At 48.7% G+C, this 21,133-nt stretch overlaps 1 protein-coding gene across 1 annotated transcript in view; it reads left to right on the top strand.

The window, feature by feature from the left end:
- Window positions 1-6,788: 6,788 nt before the first annotated feature.
- Window positions 6,789-21,133, top strand: part of DCLK3 (doublecortin like kinase 3) — a gene marked incomplete at both ends in the record, with an annotated part of 49,864 nt that continues 35,519 nt past the window's right edge. The window contains one exon of the mRNA XM_080715002.1: window positions 6,789-6,870. Within this exon, the coding sequence (XP_080571128.1) occupies window positions 6,789-6,870 (82 nt within the window). The remainder of the gene's footprint in view (window positions 6,871-21,133) is intronic.

Raw genomic sequence — 21,133 nt, 5'->3', positions numbered from 1 at the left:
ATTACTGCCATGCGCAGGAGGATCTTATCTTTGCTCTTAGGCAGTTGTTTTCGACTTTTTCCTGGTTGAAAGCTTTTACTAGCGTGAACTCGGGTCAACTATGATGAGTCTCTAAGCCAGACCGAAACCTTTTGGCTGACTCTAGGTAGATAAGAATCCTTGGCTGGAAGGGTGTGCCACTGACGGCGTCAGCTGTCAGCCTTGCTTGGGGAGACATCAGATCTGCTGCGACAGAGTCCCTTCAAGGATATTGGCCTACTTTACCTTCCCGTGATGGGGAGGGGGACGGTAACAGGATGGTTACTGGGGAACAACACAGGCTGCAATCATGGCTTGGGAGATGAGTCATGCTTCAGTAAGGGTGCTGGGGGCAGGGGGAGCCATGCATGGAAATAGAATGAGACCATGGCCAAGCAAGAGATGTGCTAGCTGGAGCCCGGAGCTGCCATGGAGGAGGGGCAGGAGATGGAGGTGGAGTGATAGACAAGATCCGAGGTCGAAGAGCTTTGAACATCAGAGCAGAGGGTTTAAATTTGCACTCTTAGGAGACAGAACCACTGGAAGTTTTTCTATTTCTTCAGTACTGGGGATGGAACTCAGGGACATTCTACCTCCAAGCTCCACCCCCAACCCTATTTCTTTATTCTTATATTTTTGAAACAGGGTTTCACTGAGTTGCAAAGGGCCTCACTAAGTAGTAGCTGAGGCTGTCCATAAACCACGATCCTCCTGTCTCAGCCTCCCAGGTGCTGGGATTACAAGTGTGTGCCGCCATGCCCGGCTCAGCCACTGGAAGATTTTTTTTTTTTTTTTTTTTGTGGTACTGGGGATGGAACCCTTCTACCTCTGGGCTACACTCCCAGACCTAATTTATATTTTATTTGGAAACAGGCTCTCTTAAGCCAGCGAGGCTGGCTTCAAACCTGTGCAATCCTCCTGTCTCCACCTCCCAAGCGCGGGGATTACAAATGTGCGCCACCACGCCTGGCAGCCACTGGAAGATTTTAAGTGGGGAAATTAGGCAATAGTGTAGAATGTCATGGTCAACAACTTCACTGCTAAAATCCCAAACGACTGACTACACAACTTAGTGGAAAGAAGATTTATTTGCTCACATTTTTTTTGGGGGGGGGATTCTGGGTTCAGTCCATGTGAGGCCAGGGTTGGAAGCTTAGAGGGCTTGGCAGCAGGAACCAGATATATATATATATATATATATATATATATATATATAGAGAGAGAGAGAGAGAGAGAGAGAGAGAGAGAGAGAAGGAAGAAGAAGGAGAAGGAGGAGGAGGAGGAGGAGAAGGAGGAGAAGGAGGAGGAGGAGGAGGAGAAGAAGGAGAAGGAGGAGGAGAAGGAGGAGGAGGAGGAGGAGGAGGAGGAGAAGAAGGAGGAGGAGAAGAAGGAGGAGGAGAAGGAGGAGGAGGAGAAGGAGGAGGAGGAGGAGGAGGAGGAGGAGGAGGAGGAGGAGGAGGAGAAGCAGCTTTTATTTCGTGGAGCCGGAAGCAGAGAGGGGAGAGACAAGGCTTTGCTTTCTCAGCAAAGAGGCTAGAAATCTAAGCGGGTAAGTAAGCAAAGGGATTCAAAGACAAAAGCAAAATTCCCAAGGCTATATCCCAGGGATGCACTCACTTTTTCCGGCCAAGCCCCACCCACCTAGGTCCCCACGCTCCAGCAGTTATAACCCTCATGACTTAACAAGACCGACTCTGAGCTCTTTGGGGGACATTCAGTATCTGACCATAACATGGAGCAATGCGACTGCAGTAAGGCTGAGGACCCGGGGATAAGGCTGACAGGGATGTGGACGTGTACAGGAGGAGACGGTCTGGGCTAGGTGGGATGCCATTAAAGCTTGAACAAGGCAATTCGGTGAGAGAGTGCAGGGCTGACATTAATTCCTGCATTTATACTTTGCACAGCTGGATTAAATTAGACCAAGAATCCAGTAGGAGGGACAGATGGGAGGGTGGAAGATGAGGAGGTTTTTCTTTTTTTGGGCAATGTTGTAAGAGATATTTATGAGTTGTCTATGAGAAACCGTCTAGTAGGCCACTGGACTGAATCTTGAGATGAAGATAATTTGAAATGAAACCGAGGATCTGGCTAAGGTCACACAGGGAGAATCTACCAAAGACAAGAAGAATAAAACACTGACAAATACCAATGTCTAAGGACGTGGTGAAGGAGGAGAGCGAGGAAAGGGTTTGCACTGAGAAAGAGGGAAAGGATCAGAACCGATGGGGCGCTAAGAAAGTGGGACAGGGAAGAGTTTCTAGAAGGTCGGAGTGCAGACACTGGTCACAGCTACAGGGCCATTAAATAAAGCAAGGAGAGACTTGTGTTCCCTGTGTGGGTGCAGAGAGATCAGGGCACACATTAGACAGAAGCAGCTCCCAGGAGCTGAAGGAAGTGCGCACCGTGGGGGATGTTGACCTGGGGAGGGAAGAGGAGAGGTGCTGGCGGCGGCCGGGGGTGGAGGCGCCAGTCAAGTTGTCCCATTAACATGAGGAGAAGACTGAAGAAAGCACATTCAAATTTGTTAGAGCAGTGAGCCGTCCTGCAGAAGACTCTAAGTTTTCCCCTTTTTTGAGATCTCCATCCTGGGTGATTCTGGGGGCCAGGACCATTTCTGTTGGGGGTTCCACAATCTCTCTCAAGGTTCTATCTCCAAGCCACTCCTAAGCATGCAGTGGTACCTCACTCAGGGCACACATCCCAGAACGGGGTCCAACTCCTTCCTCAACAGAGCTCGCCTGAGGTCCTGCAATTCCCCTCCCCTGGGCTTCCAATGCCCCACGCGATCCAGAAAGACTGTTATTCTATCCCTGTGCTCCTGGCTTCTTGTCTGTTGTGCCGTGGCTGCTTAGGCCAGAGCCAGACACACATCCCACAGTTGCTAATCCAGCCAGTGGTGTAAGTGGCCTTAGAAGAAATCAACCTGAGCCGGGCATGATGGGGGTGCTTTTAATCTCAGGATCTAGGAGGCTGAGACAGGAGGATTGCGGTTCGCGGACAGCCTCAGCTACTACATAGTGAGGCCCTTTGCAACTCAGTGAGACCCTGTTTCAAAATAAAGAATAAAGCCGGGCGTGGTGGCACACACTTGTAATCCCCGCGCTTGGGAGGCAGAGACAGGAGGATCGCGCAGGTTCGAAGCCAGCTTCGAAGGGCTTCCAGGAACCCAGGAACCCCAGCACCACCAAAAAAAAAAAAAAAAAAAAAAAAAAGAATAAAAAATAAGGCTGGGGGTATAAGTTGGAGGTAGAATACCCCTGGGTTCCATCCCCAGTACTGCAACAAAACAAAACAAAACAAAACAAAACAAAACAACAACAACAAAAAAAAAACCAACCTGGCTAAGCATAGCCTTTCCCTGGAGTCCCTGGATTCTGAGACATAGCCATCGCGGGGTCATTTGAGAGGAAGGATGTGGGGTGGTTGCCAAGTGCTTTTGAGTATCTGAGATTTCTTCAGAGTTCCTTAAAATGCTCTGTTCTCCCTTCCACTTAGCTTGAGCTACTTGACTAAGTTTTGTTCACACATTACCAAAATAGCCCCTGCACCGTTTCTAGACAGCCGGGGCCACGGTTCTATTCTCTTCGGCGATGCCAGATGAGTTTCTAGTTAAGTGGCTCCCTGGAAGCGTGACATCCCTTTTCTGTCTTCTCTGCTACATTTAGATGATTGCAGAAGGGTGTCCAGGGCTTTTCATAGTGTGAAAATAAAATGTTTTCTTTTTTTGAGGGATTGATACAAGTCCTCACTTCACAGGGAATATCTTCATGTTTTGACTGGCGTGGCTTTGTGGCCTAAACATACAAGGATTTATTCTCTCCTAAAGGGAAATCCAGAGTTGGCAGCTGAGGGGTGGTGTGGTCCTTTGGGGATGTTGTAGGAGATCCGGGCCTTGTCTGCTCTTCAATCTTTAGGGTTTGGCTTCCCCTTTCAATGTTATCACATGACCCAGGAAGGCTGCTGCAGCTCCAGCCATCATGCCATGATGATGGGATTGGCACAGTCATCCCGGGCAACAACCTAGCACGAAACAGTTTATGACAATGGGCATTTCTTTGTCTCCCTCTAGATCTACAGGTCTGTCGGGGGTAATGCTGCTTCAGGCTGCAGTTCAGCCTTGGATTGAAACTTGTTGCCCGTTTATCCACAATTTTATCAGACCAGTAGCTACTCAGATTATTGGCAAGAACATAACAGAGGAAACTTAGCCAGGGGCTCTATTCTCAACCCTCTGTGATAGCATGTCAGCAACATCCCATTGGCCAAAGTAACTAAGATGGCCAAGACAGAAATCAAGGTGCAGGAAAGTGCCACGATTTGGCAATGTAAAAGGTGGTGGCGTGGTTTGGAAGCGTCCCCTGAAGGTCCACACGTTCAAGGACTGATCACCAGCCTGTGGTAGTATTGGGAGCTGATGTGACCTTTAGTGAGACAGTGATGTTAGTCATTAGGGGTGTGCCCTGGAAGGGGATATTGGGATGCCGGTACCTTAAGTCTTTTTCTGTATTTTCTAGCCACCTCAAGAGGAGCAGGACATCTCCATCATGAGCCCTCATTATGATGTACTGTGCTGCCACAGGCCCAAAGCAACAGGGCCAAAGGACCCTGAACGGAAACCTCTGAAACCACGACCTTGAGTAAACCTTTCCTCCTTTTCAGTTGGCTATCTCCGGGACTGCATCACAGCAATAGAAAGCTGCCTATCACAACTAGGATGTCTAATTCTGCACAGGGATGGAGTGAGAGTTGAAACAATAATCCCACATGCTAGAGACGTCGTGTGTGATGCCAGGACCAAGGAGGAGGGGTGGAGGGTGAGAGAGACGATGGGATGTATCTGTTAGGCACCTTGGCATCTTGAAGGAGCCAATATGAAGGTCCCCCTCAAAACTTCCAGTTACAGCCACTGGCCAGAAACTTTCCTTTGGCCGTTTCTGGCTGCAAGGGAAGCTGGGAAATATATTCCTATTACAGTTGAAATGCACTCAGCCAAGACTGGGGTTCTGTTAGCAGGTTAGAAGTGGGCAGCCAGAGATTTCTTCCACAGTGTTCAACAGGATGAATAATGTTTAGCCCTCACTGTTATAAAGTAATCTTGAGTTAAGATGTTCACTGGGATTGCTTGGTGTGTATACCCAAGTTATACATAAATGATGATTATGTAGCCAGTAATTAATTAAACGTTGCCAGACTGCTACTTTTGCAAGGAAGAAAATACAAGTTGTCTGATTTGCCCTTGACCAGAACTAAACCTTTTTTTTAAAAAAAATTTAGTTACTTAATTCCCCCCTAAAATATAAAATGATAGAGCTAGGAAGCGTTTCAGTATTGCAGGAAACTCACCTCCATGAGAGATTTCCAAATCAGCTCCAAGTTTCTGCTTAAATGTCACCTTTCCTGACCACCCGCCCTAAAATAAGAGCACATTCCTTTTCTCTGCTCGGGTCCCTACTGTCTATTACTGTACTTGATTATTTTGCGGTTTCCTTCCGCTAAAGGAGAACAATTAAATCAGAGCACTGGCCAATTTGCTCGCTGGCGATGAACTGGATTGCTGAAAATGGTCCTTGCTGATGAGTTCAGGTTACCTGGCGATCGGACCACCTGGAACCAGGAGTTCCTGTTCTCATTGTAGCATTGTGGGGATGTTGCAGCCCTTTTATGACCTTTTTCGAGGAGAAAAGCAATAATAAAAGTGGCTGTGTGGAAGCTGGGAAAGAAATTGGGTACTTAAAATCCTTCCTGAGCAGCTGAACAAGCATGAAGCCGCCTTCTAGACTTTTTGTTATGCCCGATAAAGAAAAAAGAAAAAGAAAAAAAAAAAAAAAAAAAAAAAAAGCTCCCAGCCTGCGGGAATCGGTCTGGTACATTAGGTCTGCTTTGATGGTCTGTTGAGCTAAGGCAATTTCTCAGAACATCCACATCAGACAAGGCCACTCTGTCCCCTGACCTGCCACAGGCAGCCACCCTGCTCTGCCATCCTGTGGCCACCTCGCCGAGCGGTGGGTGTGCTCTTCTGTGCATTCATTTTCACTCCCAGGAGGGACCTGGGGTGGGAGGTCAGTACCTGGGGGTGGGGGGCAGTCCCTGAGGACTTGAATCCCTCCCCCAGGCTCAGGGCTGTGCCTCTACACCCAAGAGTCCTGCAATTCTGAGGATTCCAAGGGCGGTGTGAGGAGGGACCCTTTCATAGCAGTGTAAGGGGCCAAAGAGCATCCTTCAGGTGGTGCCCAGCAGCCCCTGGGCAGAGGAAGCTCCTGCAGTCAGCAGGAAGGCCCCGCGCCGGCCCTTAGCATCTGTGGACCGGGATCCTGGCTGAGCAGGTCCGGGGCGTGGCACCTGGACCGGTGTGTGCACTTGGAGGGAGTGTCCAGAGGCCTCTGACACCCGTGCCGGGGTTGGGGCCAGGTCTGCCGGGGCCCAGGGACACCCGGGCTGCGACCCCCAGGGAACCTGGGCGAGCCGCACCTTCCACCCGGGCCCCTCCAGCGGCGGCGGGAGTCCGTGAGAGCGGGCCGGGCAGCTGCGGCGGGCGCGGGGCGGGACTCGGGGCCCGGCGGGCGAGGCGGGTGTGGGCAGGGTCAAAGCCCCGCCCGGCTCGGCCGCGGGAGGGCGGCGTGCGCGGTTGCTAAGCCCCGCGCCCCCGGAGACGTTCCCGGGGGCTGGCGCGGGAGGGAGGGAGGGAGGGGCGAGCGCAGGAGCCGGCGCTGGCCGCGGCTGGGCGCCGCTCGTCGCCGCGTCCCGGGCCCCTCGGAGCCAGGCTGGCCATGCCCGCCGCCACGCCCGCCCCGCGCCCGCCGCCGCCCCCGGCCCGGCCCGCGCCCGGCTGCCCCGCGCGGCCAGCGGCTGGTAAGTGCGGGGGGCAGAGCTGCCCGCCCAACTCTGCGCCGGAATCCCCGGGGCTGGGGCGCCGGCAGGGGGCCCAGAGGCACGGTGCATGCATGCATGCACGCCTGTGTGTGTGTGTGTGTGTGTGTGTGTGTGTGTGTGTGTGTGTGCGCACTCGCGTGCAGGAGTCTACACCCGCTGAAACTGGCTTGCTAGAGGGGTAATGGGGCCTGGGCAGGGGGGTGGGCAGACTTTGGCTGTCCTAACTCTAAACCCTGCAGGGATGGCCACAGAGCACTGTGCCTGTGTGTGTGTGTGTGTGTGTGTGTGTGCGCGCGCGCGGGTGCACGCCCGTGTGCCCGCCCATGTGTCAACAGCAGCTGAAACTCATTTGCTAGAGGAATAAGGCCACTGGGCCGGGTGGGCAGACTTTGGATGCCCAAACTAGACCCTGCCCTGCACTGGATGGGGCAATAGAGCCTGTGTGTGTGTGTGTGTGTGTGTGTGTGTGTGTGTGTGTGTGTGTGCGCGCGAGTGCCTGTGTCTACCCCAGCTTGCTAGAGGGGTAACACTGGAGCTGTTTATCTTCCTCTGAGCAGCTAGAGGACCCTTTTGGGGCAGTGCACCAGGAGGGAGCCGGCATATTGAGCGCCTTAGGAGCCGGGCGCTTGCTTCTACCTGGAGGACCTCAGAACATCCTTCCCACACACCTGTAAAAGAAGGTGGATGCGTCCCCATTTCTCAGATGAGAAAACTGAGCCCCCTTCCCCAGAGCCTCTACTTTGCACTCAGATGACATCACGGGACAGTGGAAGGGCGGAAACTTGAATCCTGGGCTTTCAAGCTCTCAGACCCATGACAGGGGAAGGGAGCCCTCCTTAGAGCAGGTAAAGAGGCGCAGAAGAACGGAAGGCAGTTAGGAGAAAGACCACAGGCAGGGCATTTGGAAGCCAGCAGGAGAAAGCCAGCTCGTGAAATAGCCCTTCAATTAATGTCAGATGTAGATCCCGGGGTATGCTCCCTCCTGTGTCTGGCTCTGGGGGCGAGGTGGTGAGGGGGAGAAGGCGGGCCAGGGCTGGCAGAGGTGTCTGGGGATACCTTTTGAGTGTCCGCCCGCTGGGAGTGGGGGGCGAGGAGACGTTGTGGAGGGAACGGGGTTGTGTTATTCGTGCCTGAAGGTTAGTCATCTCTCCGCCTCACCCCCTCCTCGCTGATCTGTCTCCTGCAGTTGGCTTCCTGTCCCAGATGACGGCTGTCACGCTGAAGCTGGGTCCCACCTTCGTGTCTGGTGGCCCTGCGCTTTGATGGCTGTGTTAGGCACCAAGAAATCAACCTGTTGCAGCTCACAGAGGGACGTGTTGGGCTGCTGCGAGCTCAAGATCACACGTCTCCAGCAGTGGGAGAGCATTGTGCTTATTCTCAGGGCAAAGGAGCGAAAGCCGGGCTCCCCCGGGGAGCAACAGGACCCGTTGGCTTTGGCGGCCAGCCTAAGTTGAGGAAAGCCTTTCAGTTTAATATCTGATTGCTTTGAGTGGAGCCACAAGACGCTCCACTGGAGAAAGAAAAGAGCAGAGCAGAAAGCTGTTTCTGAAATATTCTTTGTAACTCTTTTCACTGAGATTTGAAAGGTCTTTGAGCCTGTCTTTTTTATTTTTTATTTTTTCGTTTCCCTTTGCAGTATTGGGCAATGAACTCAGGGGCACTCTGCCACGGAGCTACCCCCTCAGCCCTTTTTAAATTTTTTTTTATTTTGAGATGGGAATCTTGCTAACTTGTTCCGGCTGGCCTCAGACTTTCGGTCCTCCTGCCTCAGCCTCCCGGGTCTCTGGGTTTATAGGTGTGCCTGGCGCGCCACGCCTTTATAAGGAGAGCTCTGCCATCTTTGTTGACATTGGGGGTCTAAGCGTTTTTGCTACTGCATCTGACTACCACCCCTCCATCTCTTTGGTGGAAGATGATCCTGGGGTTGCAGGAGCCTGTCTGGAGCTGGGAACAAATTGATGCTTCCCTGGGGGTCAGCCCCTAACCAGGGCTTGCTATGTGCTGCTATACTTATAGTTCAGCTCCCTGGCTCTTCACAGGTGTGTGTGTGTGTGTGTGTGTGTGTGTGTGTGTGTGTGTGTGTTACTGGAGATTGAGCTGTGGTATTCTACTTCCGAGCTACACCCCCAGGTCTATTTAATTAATTAATTAATTTATTTTGCAGTCTTGGGGATGGAACCCAGGGGCATTCTATCTCTGAGCTCCACTCTCACTCCTATCTTTTTCTCTTTATTTTGAAACAGGGTCTCACTGAGTTGTAGAGGGCCTCACTAAGTAGCTGAGGCTGTCCGTGAACCATGATCCTCCTGTCTCAGCCTCCCGAATGCTGGGATGACAAGCGTGCGTCACCATGCCCGGCTATTTTAATTTTGATGTTAAACAGAGTCTTGCTAAGTTACTGAAGGCTGGCCTCGATCCTCCTGTCTCAGCCTCCCATGTACTGGAATTACGAGCGTGCGCCCACAACCTGGCCACAGGGACACGGCTGAGGCGCCCTTCTGTTTGCAGAGATTCCCTTTGGAGTTGTACTGCCTTGACCTCCACGAATCTTTGCTTGGCTCAATTTTCTTCCTCATCATACTTCCCCCCTTACCAGTTCTTCTAAGACTATATCATAGGAAGTCTCTTTCAAGGTCTGATTATTCTAAGGAACCCAAACAGAACACGCCACCTTCCCGCTTTCCTTCTCCCTCTGTACCGTCAGTAATAGGTGCCTGTGTTCCTCTGCAGGTCGTGTTCGCACGACTTTACAAAAGGTGCTCCCATTGGGCAGATGCTGTCTGTGCCCAGGCCCGGGGTTGGCCATCAGGGGCTCAGCACGCAGTAGCCTCTGCCAGGGAGACACACATGGTCCACATTCCGGCTGGCGTGGTGCTCAGGGAAAATAAAAACAAAATGGAGAGTTGTTCAACTGTCCCGAGAGCTCACACCTTGATTTTTCTTATCCTTCTTTTACCCAATTTTGAGGAGATGTCCCTTACACGCTTTCCCAAATATTTGAATATTTCAGGCAGCTGATTTTCTCTTCTCTGGACTGGCTGGGTAAATGTCTTAGCATCTTTCTAAATAAGAGAAGGGGAAGGGTTTTCTGGCCGGTAGAACCACCAATGCCAAGGGGCGGTGGTGCCTTGCAGGGGAGGGTGGGCCGGTGCCCTTCAGCCTGGCCACCAGCAGCTTCCAGGGCCCCTGTCTTGACCCCATGGGAGTCATTGTGGCTGAGACGAACTGCTTTCTGTGGAGGATTTTGCTCCATGGAGATTCCTATCTTTGGGTCCAGGGGCCCGTTGCCTCTGGATCCTGAGTTTCCCCGCCTCTTCCTGCAGTGGCCGCCTCTTAATGTCTAAATGTGGCCCATTTGAGGTTGGAACGGAGTCCCTTTTAAAGATGCATATGTGGGGGAGTTCTTTGAAAAGAATGTTTTTGCTAAGTGCCTGGAAATATAGGTCAGTAGAGGGAAAGCAGGGAGAATGGAGGGATGGGACGCAGACGTCTGTACTGGGAGCCAGGGAGGGGCGTTCTGAGGCCTCCTGGTGACCTGGGCAAGCCCTTGAACTCCTCTGTGAACCGAACCTCGGTGCCTTCAGCTTGCTAAGCTTAATAGCCGACCTCAAGGTGCTGTTTGATGATCAAAGGGGTGGAGGTATTCTCATTGACTCATCAAACAGGTATTGCGTACGCTTATAAAATCCTTGCTGGAGACATCTGGCAGTCTCTTGGGGACGGTGGTGTGTGGAGACACATCAAGATGTGGGGAAACACGAAGGACCAGCCCTTGATCTCTAGAGCTGCCTGGGTTGGTCTTGAAGAATGAGTGTTCACGGATATTTGCAAACAACAGGGCGCCATGTGGTGTGCAGTTATAGGGTTAGGGCTCTTAAGTTTATTGGAACTGCTCTCAAATTCTGTCTCGGACACTGCAAAGCCACGTGATTCAACCAGAGTGAGCCTCTGTTTCCTTATTGGTAAAGTGGCCACGTTCAAATTGTTCCTAGAGATTTAGTGATGTAAAGCACTTACCAGACACTAGGAAACAAAAAAGAATTATAACTAAAGCTACCTTTTAGGCTGAAGAGATTTTGTTTGGCTGCCTCCAGCCAGTGCCTTTTGAATATCTGTGGGCATTCGGATCTCGGATCATCTGGGGAATCTTATTAGAATGTAGGTAAGACCTGGAAGCCTGAGAGCTTGCTTTTCTCATTAGCCCGTAAATCCTTTTTTTTTTTTTTTTTTTTTTTGGTGGTACTGGGCTTCCTGGAAGCCCTTCTACCTCCGGGATACACTCTCAGGCCTATTTTATACTTTTTTATTTTTTTGAAACAGGGTCTCTTAAGTCAGCTCGGTTTAAGCCTGCGTGATCCTACTGTCTCCGCCTCCCAAGCGCAGAGATTACAAGCATGCACCACCATGCCTGGCAGCCCCTAAATTCTTAAAGGTGTTGCTTGTTTGGGGACCACTTTATGAGTACAGGGCTCCATATCAGTCTGTCCTTCCCAGTGTTCTGAATACTGGTGGTCATTATATCTGAACTGGGATTTAAAAGATGAATTACGGTGGCTGGGGAAGAGGAGGAGTGCAGAGGTACATGGGAAATAGCATTATAGGATTCAGAAATAGTAGGGTGCCATGGAACAGCTTGGTGTGTTCATGCCACTGCACTAAGTGTTGTTTGGAGCATGGAGTGTGATGAGAAGGGCTCGGTGGGGGCAGGGCTCAGTTTCTAGGGCTGAATTAGTTAGGATAGGTTAAGCTTTGCTGCAGTAACAATCCACTTCACCGTTTTAATAGCTTAATTTAGAGTGATCGCTTGGTCCAGCATTCGGGGGGTAGGTGAAGGGCGGGGAGGGAATCCAGAGATAGCTGTCCTGGAGTGTGTTTGTAGGTAGTTAAGGTAAGAGGTGATAAGGTGGATCTAAAGTTAAGGGAATGGAGAAGAGGAGGCACTGGCTTTGGGAGACCTTTAGGAGCTGGAATCCATAGGCCTTAGCTATGGACTTCATGTGGAAGATGGTAGAAGGCATGAGGGGTCAGGGGATTCTTTGTCATGAGGGATGGGGTGGTTGGTCATACAAGTGACTAAGGTAAGGACCACAGGTGTGCACAGCAAGAGAGAACAGCTCCAGACCACGCCTGAGTCCAGCCAGGTCTACTATCTTCTCCAACAGACACGAGCTTTCCCGAACCATTTTTTGAGAAACCACCATATCTTGTGGTGTCTGTTTTTTCCTCTATGGAACATTTAATTAGCGATCATCAGAATGAATTCAGTGGCTTCATCAGTCTTTCTGTGGCGCCTGCTGCTTCTAACCTGCTGGAGTAGGTTCTGGCAACATTTTGTTCAATTAGGCACAACTCTTTTTTTTTTTTTGTCTTCTACATGTTTAAGAAAAATGAGAAAAGAGTTGAGAAAATTGAGGATATTTTTGAGATAAAAGTGACCATGCTCATGATGTGAGATTAGTTATCTGCCTTTAGTTTTTTAAGAACCCAGTCTCTTTCCACTCTCTATTTTTTCAGACACAGATGCTTAAAAATCTCCGAGGAGCCACATGGTGTGGGTCAAAAGATCCCCAGATAATTATATAACAAGGAAAATGGAAACTCTACATTTGGGGAAGTGGCAGGCAGAGAACATGAAGCTACACAAACGAATACAAACACCACAAGCAACAAAATAAATGCACAAGGTTTCTGGAATGAAATCTTATATTAGTAATTTTTAATACATTTTGGGGAGTACCGGGAATTGAACCCAGGCGTATTTTATCTCAGAGCTACACCGCCCTCAGCCCTTTTAAATTTTTATTTCTTTATTTTGAAACAGGTTCTTGCTAAGTTATATGAGGCTGTCCTCAAATCTGCAATCTTCCCATCTCAGCCTCCCAAGCACTGAGATTACAAGTGTGTACCTCCACACTTGGCTAAATTTTTATTAAATATTTAAAAATGTAACTCAGGGTTTTCTTGTTGTGTAAACGATTAACTAATGGGGCCACAGAAGAAAAGTGTTTACTCTCTTTTCATGTAACAATTGTGATGAATGTCTACTCTCTCTGGTCTCCATACAGACATCACCCTTGTAGCATAGCTTCTGAGCTTCCCCAGAAAGACATGCCATCTCCCCTCCTCTGCATCTCTGTGGAACTTGTGAAAAAAGAGTCCTGTGAGCAAGTACACACCTGTTACCCCAGAGATCATATCTCCTTGAGGACAGGCAGTGTGTGTGTGTGTGTGTGTGTGTGTGTGTGTGTGTGTGTGTGTTTTATTGGTGACTGAGCCCAAAGGCATTCTACCTCTGAGCTACACCCCCAACAATTTTTTGCCTGGATCAGGGGCTGGCTAGGTCGCTGAGTGCCTTGCTAAGTTGCTGAGGCTGGCCTCAAACCTGTGATCCTCCTGTCTCAGCATCCCAAGTACTATGACTACTGGTTTGCACCACCACACCTGGTTCACTGCATATTCTTATCTCAGAATTCTCTAACCAGTGCAACATTTCCTTTAAGGGCAATTCCCACACCCACAAGCTAGTGCAGGACACCCTGCAAGAAGTACTCTTGGGCCTCACAGCTGGTTGGAGGGCAGATCTCCCAGCAGTAGCAGCATCTTTTCCAGGGCTGGGTCTGATGAGGCTGGCTATTTAGTTTATCTCAGATGTGGTTTTGGTTTTGGATAGCTACCACCAGATTTCTCTGGAGCTTGGGCCTCTGTGTCTGTGGCAAAAATGGGGTCTTGCCAGGTCCCGGTGTATTCAGCTTCTGTAGCAGATGCCAACAGTCCCTGGTCACACTCCCCTTTCCTCTTCTGAGTGCGCCCATTGCCAGGCATCGCCAGCACAGAACCCTGCTGAAGGGCTTTCTCTGCTTCCAGGGCTGTGGTTGGTCCATTTTTGGTGGTGACCAGAGTGCTGGGTGGTTGCCACCCTTTGCGGCAGCCCTGTACTGCTCAAAGAGTGGAATGAGCAAATATCTATTGGCTTCCTTGCTCCTCTGGTGGAACTTCCAGACATGCTGAGGTGTATTTTACCCTGTCTCTCTAGTTTCCCAGCAGAACTGAGCCCAGGCGAGCAGGACACCTGCCCCTTTATACTATGGTGTGACTCCTGTCTCCACATTCTACTTTCAAGAGGGTCCAACATACCTACAATGCTCTGGGGTCAAGTGAGATCCTGTGACCAGCTGTAGGTACTGGACTGGGGATGGCAGTGTAGCCTCTCCTTTTTTTTTTTAGCAAGGCACTTCAGGGCTGGGTACTATCCTTTTCTGTCTATCTGTCTGTCTGTCTGCAGGGGCTACCTTGGAGGCCACCCATTTCCAAATGGGTGGAAGATCTGATATTGAATGTGGCAGTTGAAGGCTCTGATACTGGGCTGTTCATTCCACATTGGAATTCTTGCGAGCAAGAGCTTTTATTGTGATAGCCCTTGAGTTTTTTGACCTTTACCAGTTGAAGCTCTGGACCTACCTGACACACCGCATCAGCATGGCCCTTTGAGGTACCACCCCTGCACCAGCTTATCCTCCTCACTGCATTGAGCCATGTGAGCTCTTGGGATCTTTTACTTATGAGGTCTGTCAATGCTTTACATTTCCAAACTCCCCGTCTCTTCAGAGGTTGATGAATAGCAAAGTAAAATTGATGTGTGGTGGCACATGCCTCTAATCCCAGTACTTGGGAGGCTGAGACAGGAGGATTGTAAGTTCAGTGACAGCCTCAGTAACGTTGCAAGACTTCAGCAATCTAGCAAGACCTGTTTCACACAGAAAACATAAAAAGAAGGGTTGGGGGGTGTATGTCAGCGGTAGAATGTTCCTTGGTTCAATCCCCAGTACCCCCCCCACACACACACGCGCGTGCGAAAATTAAATAAAATGTATGCTTTTCTGTGCTTTCTAATTACTCCAGAGGGTTTTTTTTGGTATTACTTATGAAACCCAAATTAATTTTATTTACAAATTATTAACCAATCATTTCAATATTGGATGAAAATGATTCTCACCTTCCTACTTGGTTTGTAGTCATCTTTTATTTTCCATTAAACGGTTGGGTGATGCAGTATCTATTTTAGGGTCATTGTTTTCTTTTTTCCTTGAATTCTTGTGCAAGTACCAAGACATTGTAATTGTAGTTCTGTGATATATTTTATCTTCATCTCACTTATTTCTCAATTCCTTGTCCTCCCTCAAAAATTTCACTAGCTCTTAAATTGCACCAAACCTACAGATTGTAATTGTAAACTAGTGTGTGTGACACAGACACACACAGACACACACACAGACACACACACACACAGACACACACACTGGGGATTGAACCCCGGGGCATTCTACCTCTGAGCTGTATCCCAGTCCCATTATTTATTTATTTATTTATTTATTTATTTATTTATTTATTTATTTATTTATTGGTACTGGAAACCCTTCTACCTCAGGGCTACACTCCCAGACCTATTTTATACTTTTTATTTGGAAACAGGGTCTCTTAAGCCAGCGCGGCTGGCTTCGAACCTGCGTGATCCTCCTGTCTCTGACTCCCAAGCATGGGGATTGCAAGCGTGCACCACCACACCTGGCTATCCTATTTTATTTTTAAACAGGGTCTCACTAAATTGCTGAGGTTGGCCATGAACCTGTGACCCTCCTGTCTCAGCCTCTCAAATACTGGGATTACAAGTTTGCACCACCTCGTGTAGCCTAAGCAAGTGGTTTTAATGTGCTAGGTTCACGGTTTGGTTCTGATAGTCATTCACATCACTTTTCTAATTTCTCTCTCAGTTTTCCTTATGTGGATCCTGCACATTTCTTGTAAAAGTGACTCCTAGGAATTTTCTATATGGTGACATTATAAAGATTATTATTTTTCCATAGTACTTTCTAACTTATTGTCATTATACATGAAAGGCTTGTGTGAATGTGTATATATAAACTTTCCAAAATATATAGCAATTACTATTTAAGTAATAGAAATACATACATTTTTTTGCCTTATAACTGAACACTTTCTAATTATATTTTGAAGTATAAGTATATAAAAGTATTTAATGAGGTTCTAGGTGCCTTTCCAGGTTTCTCAGGATAAACAAATAGGTAGGTTCTACAACTAAAATAAGTTTGTGGAGGGAAGGAGAGAGGAATACTAAGGAGCCGGGCATGTGGTAGGAACCATAGAATCTTATCTCCACCGTCAAGTACAGAGTTCTGAGAGCCGGAAAAACAGATGGCTTGGGATCACTGTGTTTCTCTTTGAGACATAATCTCTCACACATTTAAAATTACCTGCAAGTGTCCTTGACTTCTCAGAGACATCACTAGCCCAAACATCAAAGTCCTCCTAGACAGCTGGCACTTATTTATAACAAGTGTAATAACATGTTTATCCGCTGAGTCTGAATAATGAGAGATGATGTCAGAGATAGCCACTCTTTCTTGATGCGCAAGACAGGCGCGGCAGGCTAGACTGGTTAATGTAAAACGACATCAAAGAACATCACAGCTCAGGGTCTCACCCGTGCACGCATTAAGAAAGCCCAAATATCTGGACTTATTAATTAATTAATTTGGTTTTTTTTTTCAGTACTGGGGATGGAACCCAGGGGCATTCTACCTCTGAGCTACACCCCCAGCCCTATATTTTTATGTTTTATTTTGAAACAGGGTCTCACTGAGTTGCAAAGGGTCTGACTAAGTAGCTTAGGCTGGCTGTGAACCTGGATCCTCCTGTCTTAGCCTCCCAAATGCTGGGATTACAAGCATGTGCCACCATACCTGGTTTGGATTTATTAATTTAAAGAGAGAAAGAGAGAAAGAGAGGGAGGGAGGGAGGGAGGGAGGAAGGGAGAGAGAGAGAGAGAAGAAGAAGAAGAAGAAGAAGAAGAAGAAGAAGAAGAAGAAGAAGAAGAAGAAGAAGAAGAAGAAGAGGAGGAGGAGGAGGAGGAGGAGGAGGAGGAGGAGGAGGAGGAGGAGGAGGAGGAGGAGGAGGAGGAGGAGGAGGAGGAGGAGAGGAGAGACCAAATTCACTAGCTTGGAGCTCCTTTTCTTTTTGTCCAAGGGTTGTAGACCTCCCAGTAATCAGATGTCTAAGGAAGTTCCTGGGTCCAGGGGCCTAAGCATACTGTGTGTTGGGTACCGGGGGCAGCTTTTCCTTTAATGCCATTTTACTAACTTCCAATTCTACTGAACTGATCATTTTCTGCAAGGCCAGTAAAACTGAACACGTCTTCAGGGTTTTGAAGTTGATGTTTTCCAAAGATGTTCTGCAGCGTGAAAGGAAAGCAGGTGTCCACACTCGGCAGAAGGAACAAAGAAAGCATCTGAGAACCAGCTGACAGCCCCTGGGTTGCCATGTCTCCGGGGATGTCTGTTAGCTGCTTGCTTTATCCCCCTAAACGCTTTGTCTGTGTTACAAAGCAAAGACAGCAGTGGCCGCCTGGGTCTCTTTATGCTGTTTGCTTACGTTTTTGTCATCCAGAGTGAGTTCCAAATCCTTGTGAAGCTTTTTTTTTAGAGAAGCAAGTAGGAGGGCTGGGTCAGGAGACAGACGGGTATGTCTTTATTTTGCCCCCAGCCCCAGTTCACATGGCCACAAACAGCGCGTGGGCTTTTACATAGTCTTAAGTAAGCATGTTAACAGTCAAAGAAAAACGTATGCGGTGGGTTTTTATTTTATTGGGAGCAGGGGATGGAGCTTTAACCGTCTGTCTCTGAGGGTTGGGGGTGGGGGTTATATTTCTCACGCTGCCCTGAGTAGCTCAAAAACTCCTAGCAGTTCCTGGCTAGCTAGCTCTCTCCATCTGGAGGTTAGGACTGTGTTTTGTGAACCTACAATCAACTACCATCACTGAAAAGGCAGACAGTCATAGTCAGATCTTTTATGGTGTAAGATTTTTTATTTTTTTGCTAAATGTTCATACAGTTTTTTCTTACCATCATCAGTGTGTGTTTTTGGTGTAAAAGCAACAGAGTTAGATTTTGGAGATATCCTTTATAATTACCACGAACTAGTCATTCATTCAGTCCTCTGTTTTTATTGAGTATCTATGACATGCTCTTGTGGGAGTAACTCTAATGAATTGGGTTGAAATGGAAAACCACCGCATGGAGGTGTAGTGTTAGCACAGAGCTGGAGTGTTGGGGAGAGATTAAAGCTAACTTGAATAGATTAAGGCTAACTTGAATAGATTATAACATCTTTGGTGGACAGTGCTATGGAGAAAAGCCGGAGGTGCAGCAGGGTGGGTGATTTGAGAGTCCTCAGGGAAGGGTCTCGGGAGGGACAGGAGATGTCTGGCAGATGAGGACAGAGGCATGAAGGATGTGTGCTAGGGAAACACTTTGAAGATACTCCAGGCTCCTCTGGGTAATTATTTGCCTTTGGTTTCTTTCTTTAATGACACAGGAAAGAAGGAATGACTTCTACATATGAATTCAAAAAATGCCACAGAATAGGGCTCATTTTTATTTTCAAATTCAAGACCTTTCATCTGGGCATGGTGGTATGTACCTGGGAGGCTGAAACAGAAGGATCGTAGGTTCAAGCCTAGCCTTGGCAATTTAGGGAGACTCTGTTTCCAAATAAAAAATAAAAAGGACTTGGGGTATACATCAGAGGTAGAATGCCCCTGGGTTTGATCCCCAGTGCCCAAAATACATAAAATCGGAAAAAAAAAACCCACCCTTTTCTCCTGGGAGTGGTGGTGCACACTTGTAAGACAGGAGAATCTGGGGTCATGGTCAGCCTCAGCTACTTAGTGGGACCTTGTTTCAAAGTAAAGAATAAAAATATGGCTGTAAGCAGGGCATGGTAGTACACACTTGTAATCCCAACATTTGGGAGGCTGAGACAGGAGGATCACGGTTCTCGGACAGCCTCAGCTACTTAGTGAGTACCTTTGCAACTCAATGAGACCCTGTTTCAAAATAAAGAATAAAAAATAGGGCTGGGGATGTAGCTTGGAGGTAAAATGCCCCATGGGTTTCATCTCCAGTAACACACACACACACACACACACACACACACACACACACACACACACACACAAATATGGCTGGGGGTATAGCTTGAAGGTAGATTGCCCCTGGGTTCAATTTCCCCAGTACCACAAGAAAAAAGACCTTCTTAAATTTGGGTCAATGATCTAGAATCAGAACCTGAGATGGTCCGGGCGTGGTGGCACATGCTTGTAATCTCCATGCTCGGGAGGTGGAGACAGGAGGATTTTGCAGGTTTGAAGCCAGCTGCGCTGGCTAAAGAGACCCTATTTCCAAATACAAAGTATAAAATAGGTCTGGGAGTGTAGCCCAGAGGCAGTAGGGCTTCCGGGAACCCCAGTACCACCAAAAAAAAAAAAAAAAAAAAAAAAAAGAAAGAAAAAAAAAGAAAAGAAAGAAAGAAAGAAAGAAAAAAAAGAAAAAAAAAGAACCTGAGATGGGCGTTATTTTGCATGTGTTTTTTTGGGAGTTCTCTTAGGAGAAGCAAGTTAGGGGGCAGGGCGGGCCAGGGATGACCCAGCTGAAGTGCAGTCTTGGTCTGAGCACCTGAGGAGTCTCTGCATTTTGCCGCACCAAGGAGCTGTCCCTCACTGGGGTGAAGGGCCGGTCTCATGACAGCCTCTGATTCTGGGCTGCCTGGTGCAGGCAGGGTTTGTGAAGCGCTACAGGTGGCAGAAGGCCATTCTTGGGAGAATTGGGCACCGATGGTCCTTTAGCAGCCCACCCTCATGCAAGCTGATGGTTGGGGGCATCTACCTGGATTTGGCTGAGCCCAACAGCTTCTACAGCAACATGCTGGACCTACAGAACATTGCTTTAGATATATTTGGGACAAAGAAAGATGGAAGATCCTGAGTACATCGTGACTTTGGACAAGTAGCTTTGGATACATTTGGGGCAAAGATAAAAAATCCTGAGTGCATCATGGCTTTGATCATGTAGCACCTTCTGCTGATTTTGGACTCAACTGATGGGCTATTTCATTAACACTGCCGTGGACGTATTGAACACTCTCAGTTGCCAGCTCACCACATGCCTGGCGCTGGGTCTGTGCATTTGGAACACTGCCAACCAAGACCCGCTGATTTGGTAGATCTAACCCTCCATAATTCTGTATTTTTGGCAAATGCCAGGAGACAGCATTGCAAGAAATCCTGAACAGGCTTAACCAGGACTCCTGGAGAAGCTGTGGCTGCCAACGTCCACCCCCATCAAGGCCCCGAAGGCAGCAAGCTGTGTTAAATTATTTGTATAGCCAGGTGTGGCGGCACATGCCTGTAACCTCAGCACTTGGGAGGCGGAGCCAGGAGAATCTCAAGTCCGAGGCCAGCACGTTGATAATTTAGAGAGACCTTGTTTTGAAATCAAAACTGTAAAGGGCTACGGGTATAGCTCAGAGGTAGAACACCCCGGGGTTCAATCCCCAGTCCCACACACACCAACAACAACTACAAGAGCAACAACAAAAGCTGGGTGTAATGATGCTCTCAGAAGGCCTGGGTGCAGAAACAGTTGTCCCGTTTGAAGGAAGTGTACCAGTTTCTGCCCTCTGAGGTTGGCTTCTCTGCAGAGGAGCAGGCTCGCCTTCTTGTCCTACTGTGTACTGTGTGCTTACCGCATGTAGGAGACACTATACCTGTGGCCTCATCAGACCTCACAGTCACCTAAGAGCCCAGGCTGGTGGCCGCCATGTGGGCTCTTACACCAGCGGGGACCGTGGCTGCTCCGTCAGCAGAGATGAGCACAGGCCCCTTGGCTCTGTTCCTCAGGGAGGATGCGGAACTGCCGCCGGCGCTTGGAGGCGCCCAGTGGATGCCCGGGGCCATCAGAAGTGCTGGCACCAAGCCTTTCCTGCATTGGAAGAGAACCAAACCCAGACTGAATTCCCAGATGGAAGAGAAGTTTGCATCCTCACCTCCTTAATGCCAACATCCTTCTTTCTTTTGTTTAGAATCTTAAGGTGCTTTGGGGAGTTGCTTTTTTAGATCATCCGGTCTGCAGGGACATCAGGGGAAAACTCACCTGTTTATTGCCAGCCGTAGGAAGAGCGCGTGACTGTATTTTGCCCAGTTGGGAGGCTGGCTGGCTTAACGACTAGGGCAGAGCGAGGCGGGAGCTGGTTGGCTTAGGTGTTGGTACCTGGAGACCAGTCTCAGTCCTGCTTCATTTCCTCTGGGCCACCCTGTGAGTTTCGCTTTATTCCATGGTTACACGTGGCAGCCCTTCCCCTGAACTTGAGAGTCACTATTTAAAAAGAATTC

The sequence above is a fragment of the Muscardinus avellanarius genome (assembly GCF_963383645.1).
Source record: "Muscardinus avellanarius genome assembly, chromosome: 18".
In the NCBI taxonomy this organism is placed as follows: Eukaryota; Metazoa; Chordata; class Mammalia; order Rodentia; family Gliridae; genus Muscardinus; species Muscardinus avellanarius.
The sequence above is the reverse complement of the archived record's forward strand: the minus strand, read 5'-3'. Positions and strand labels throughout refer to the sequence as shown.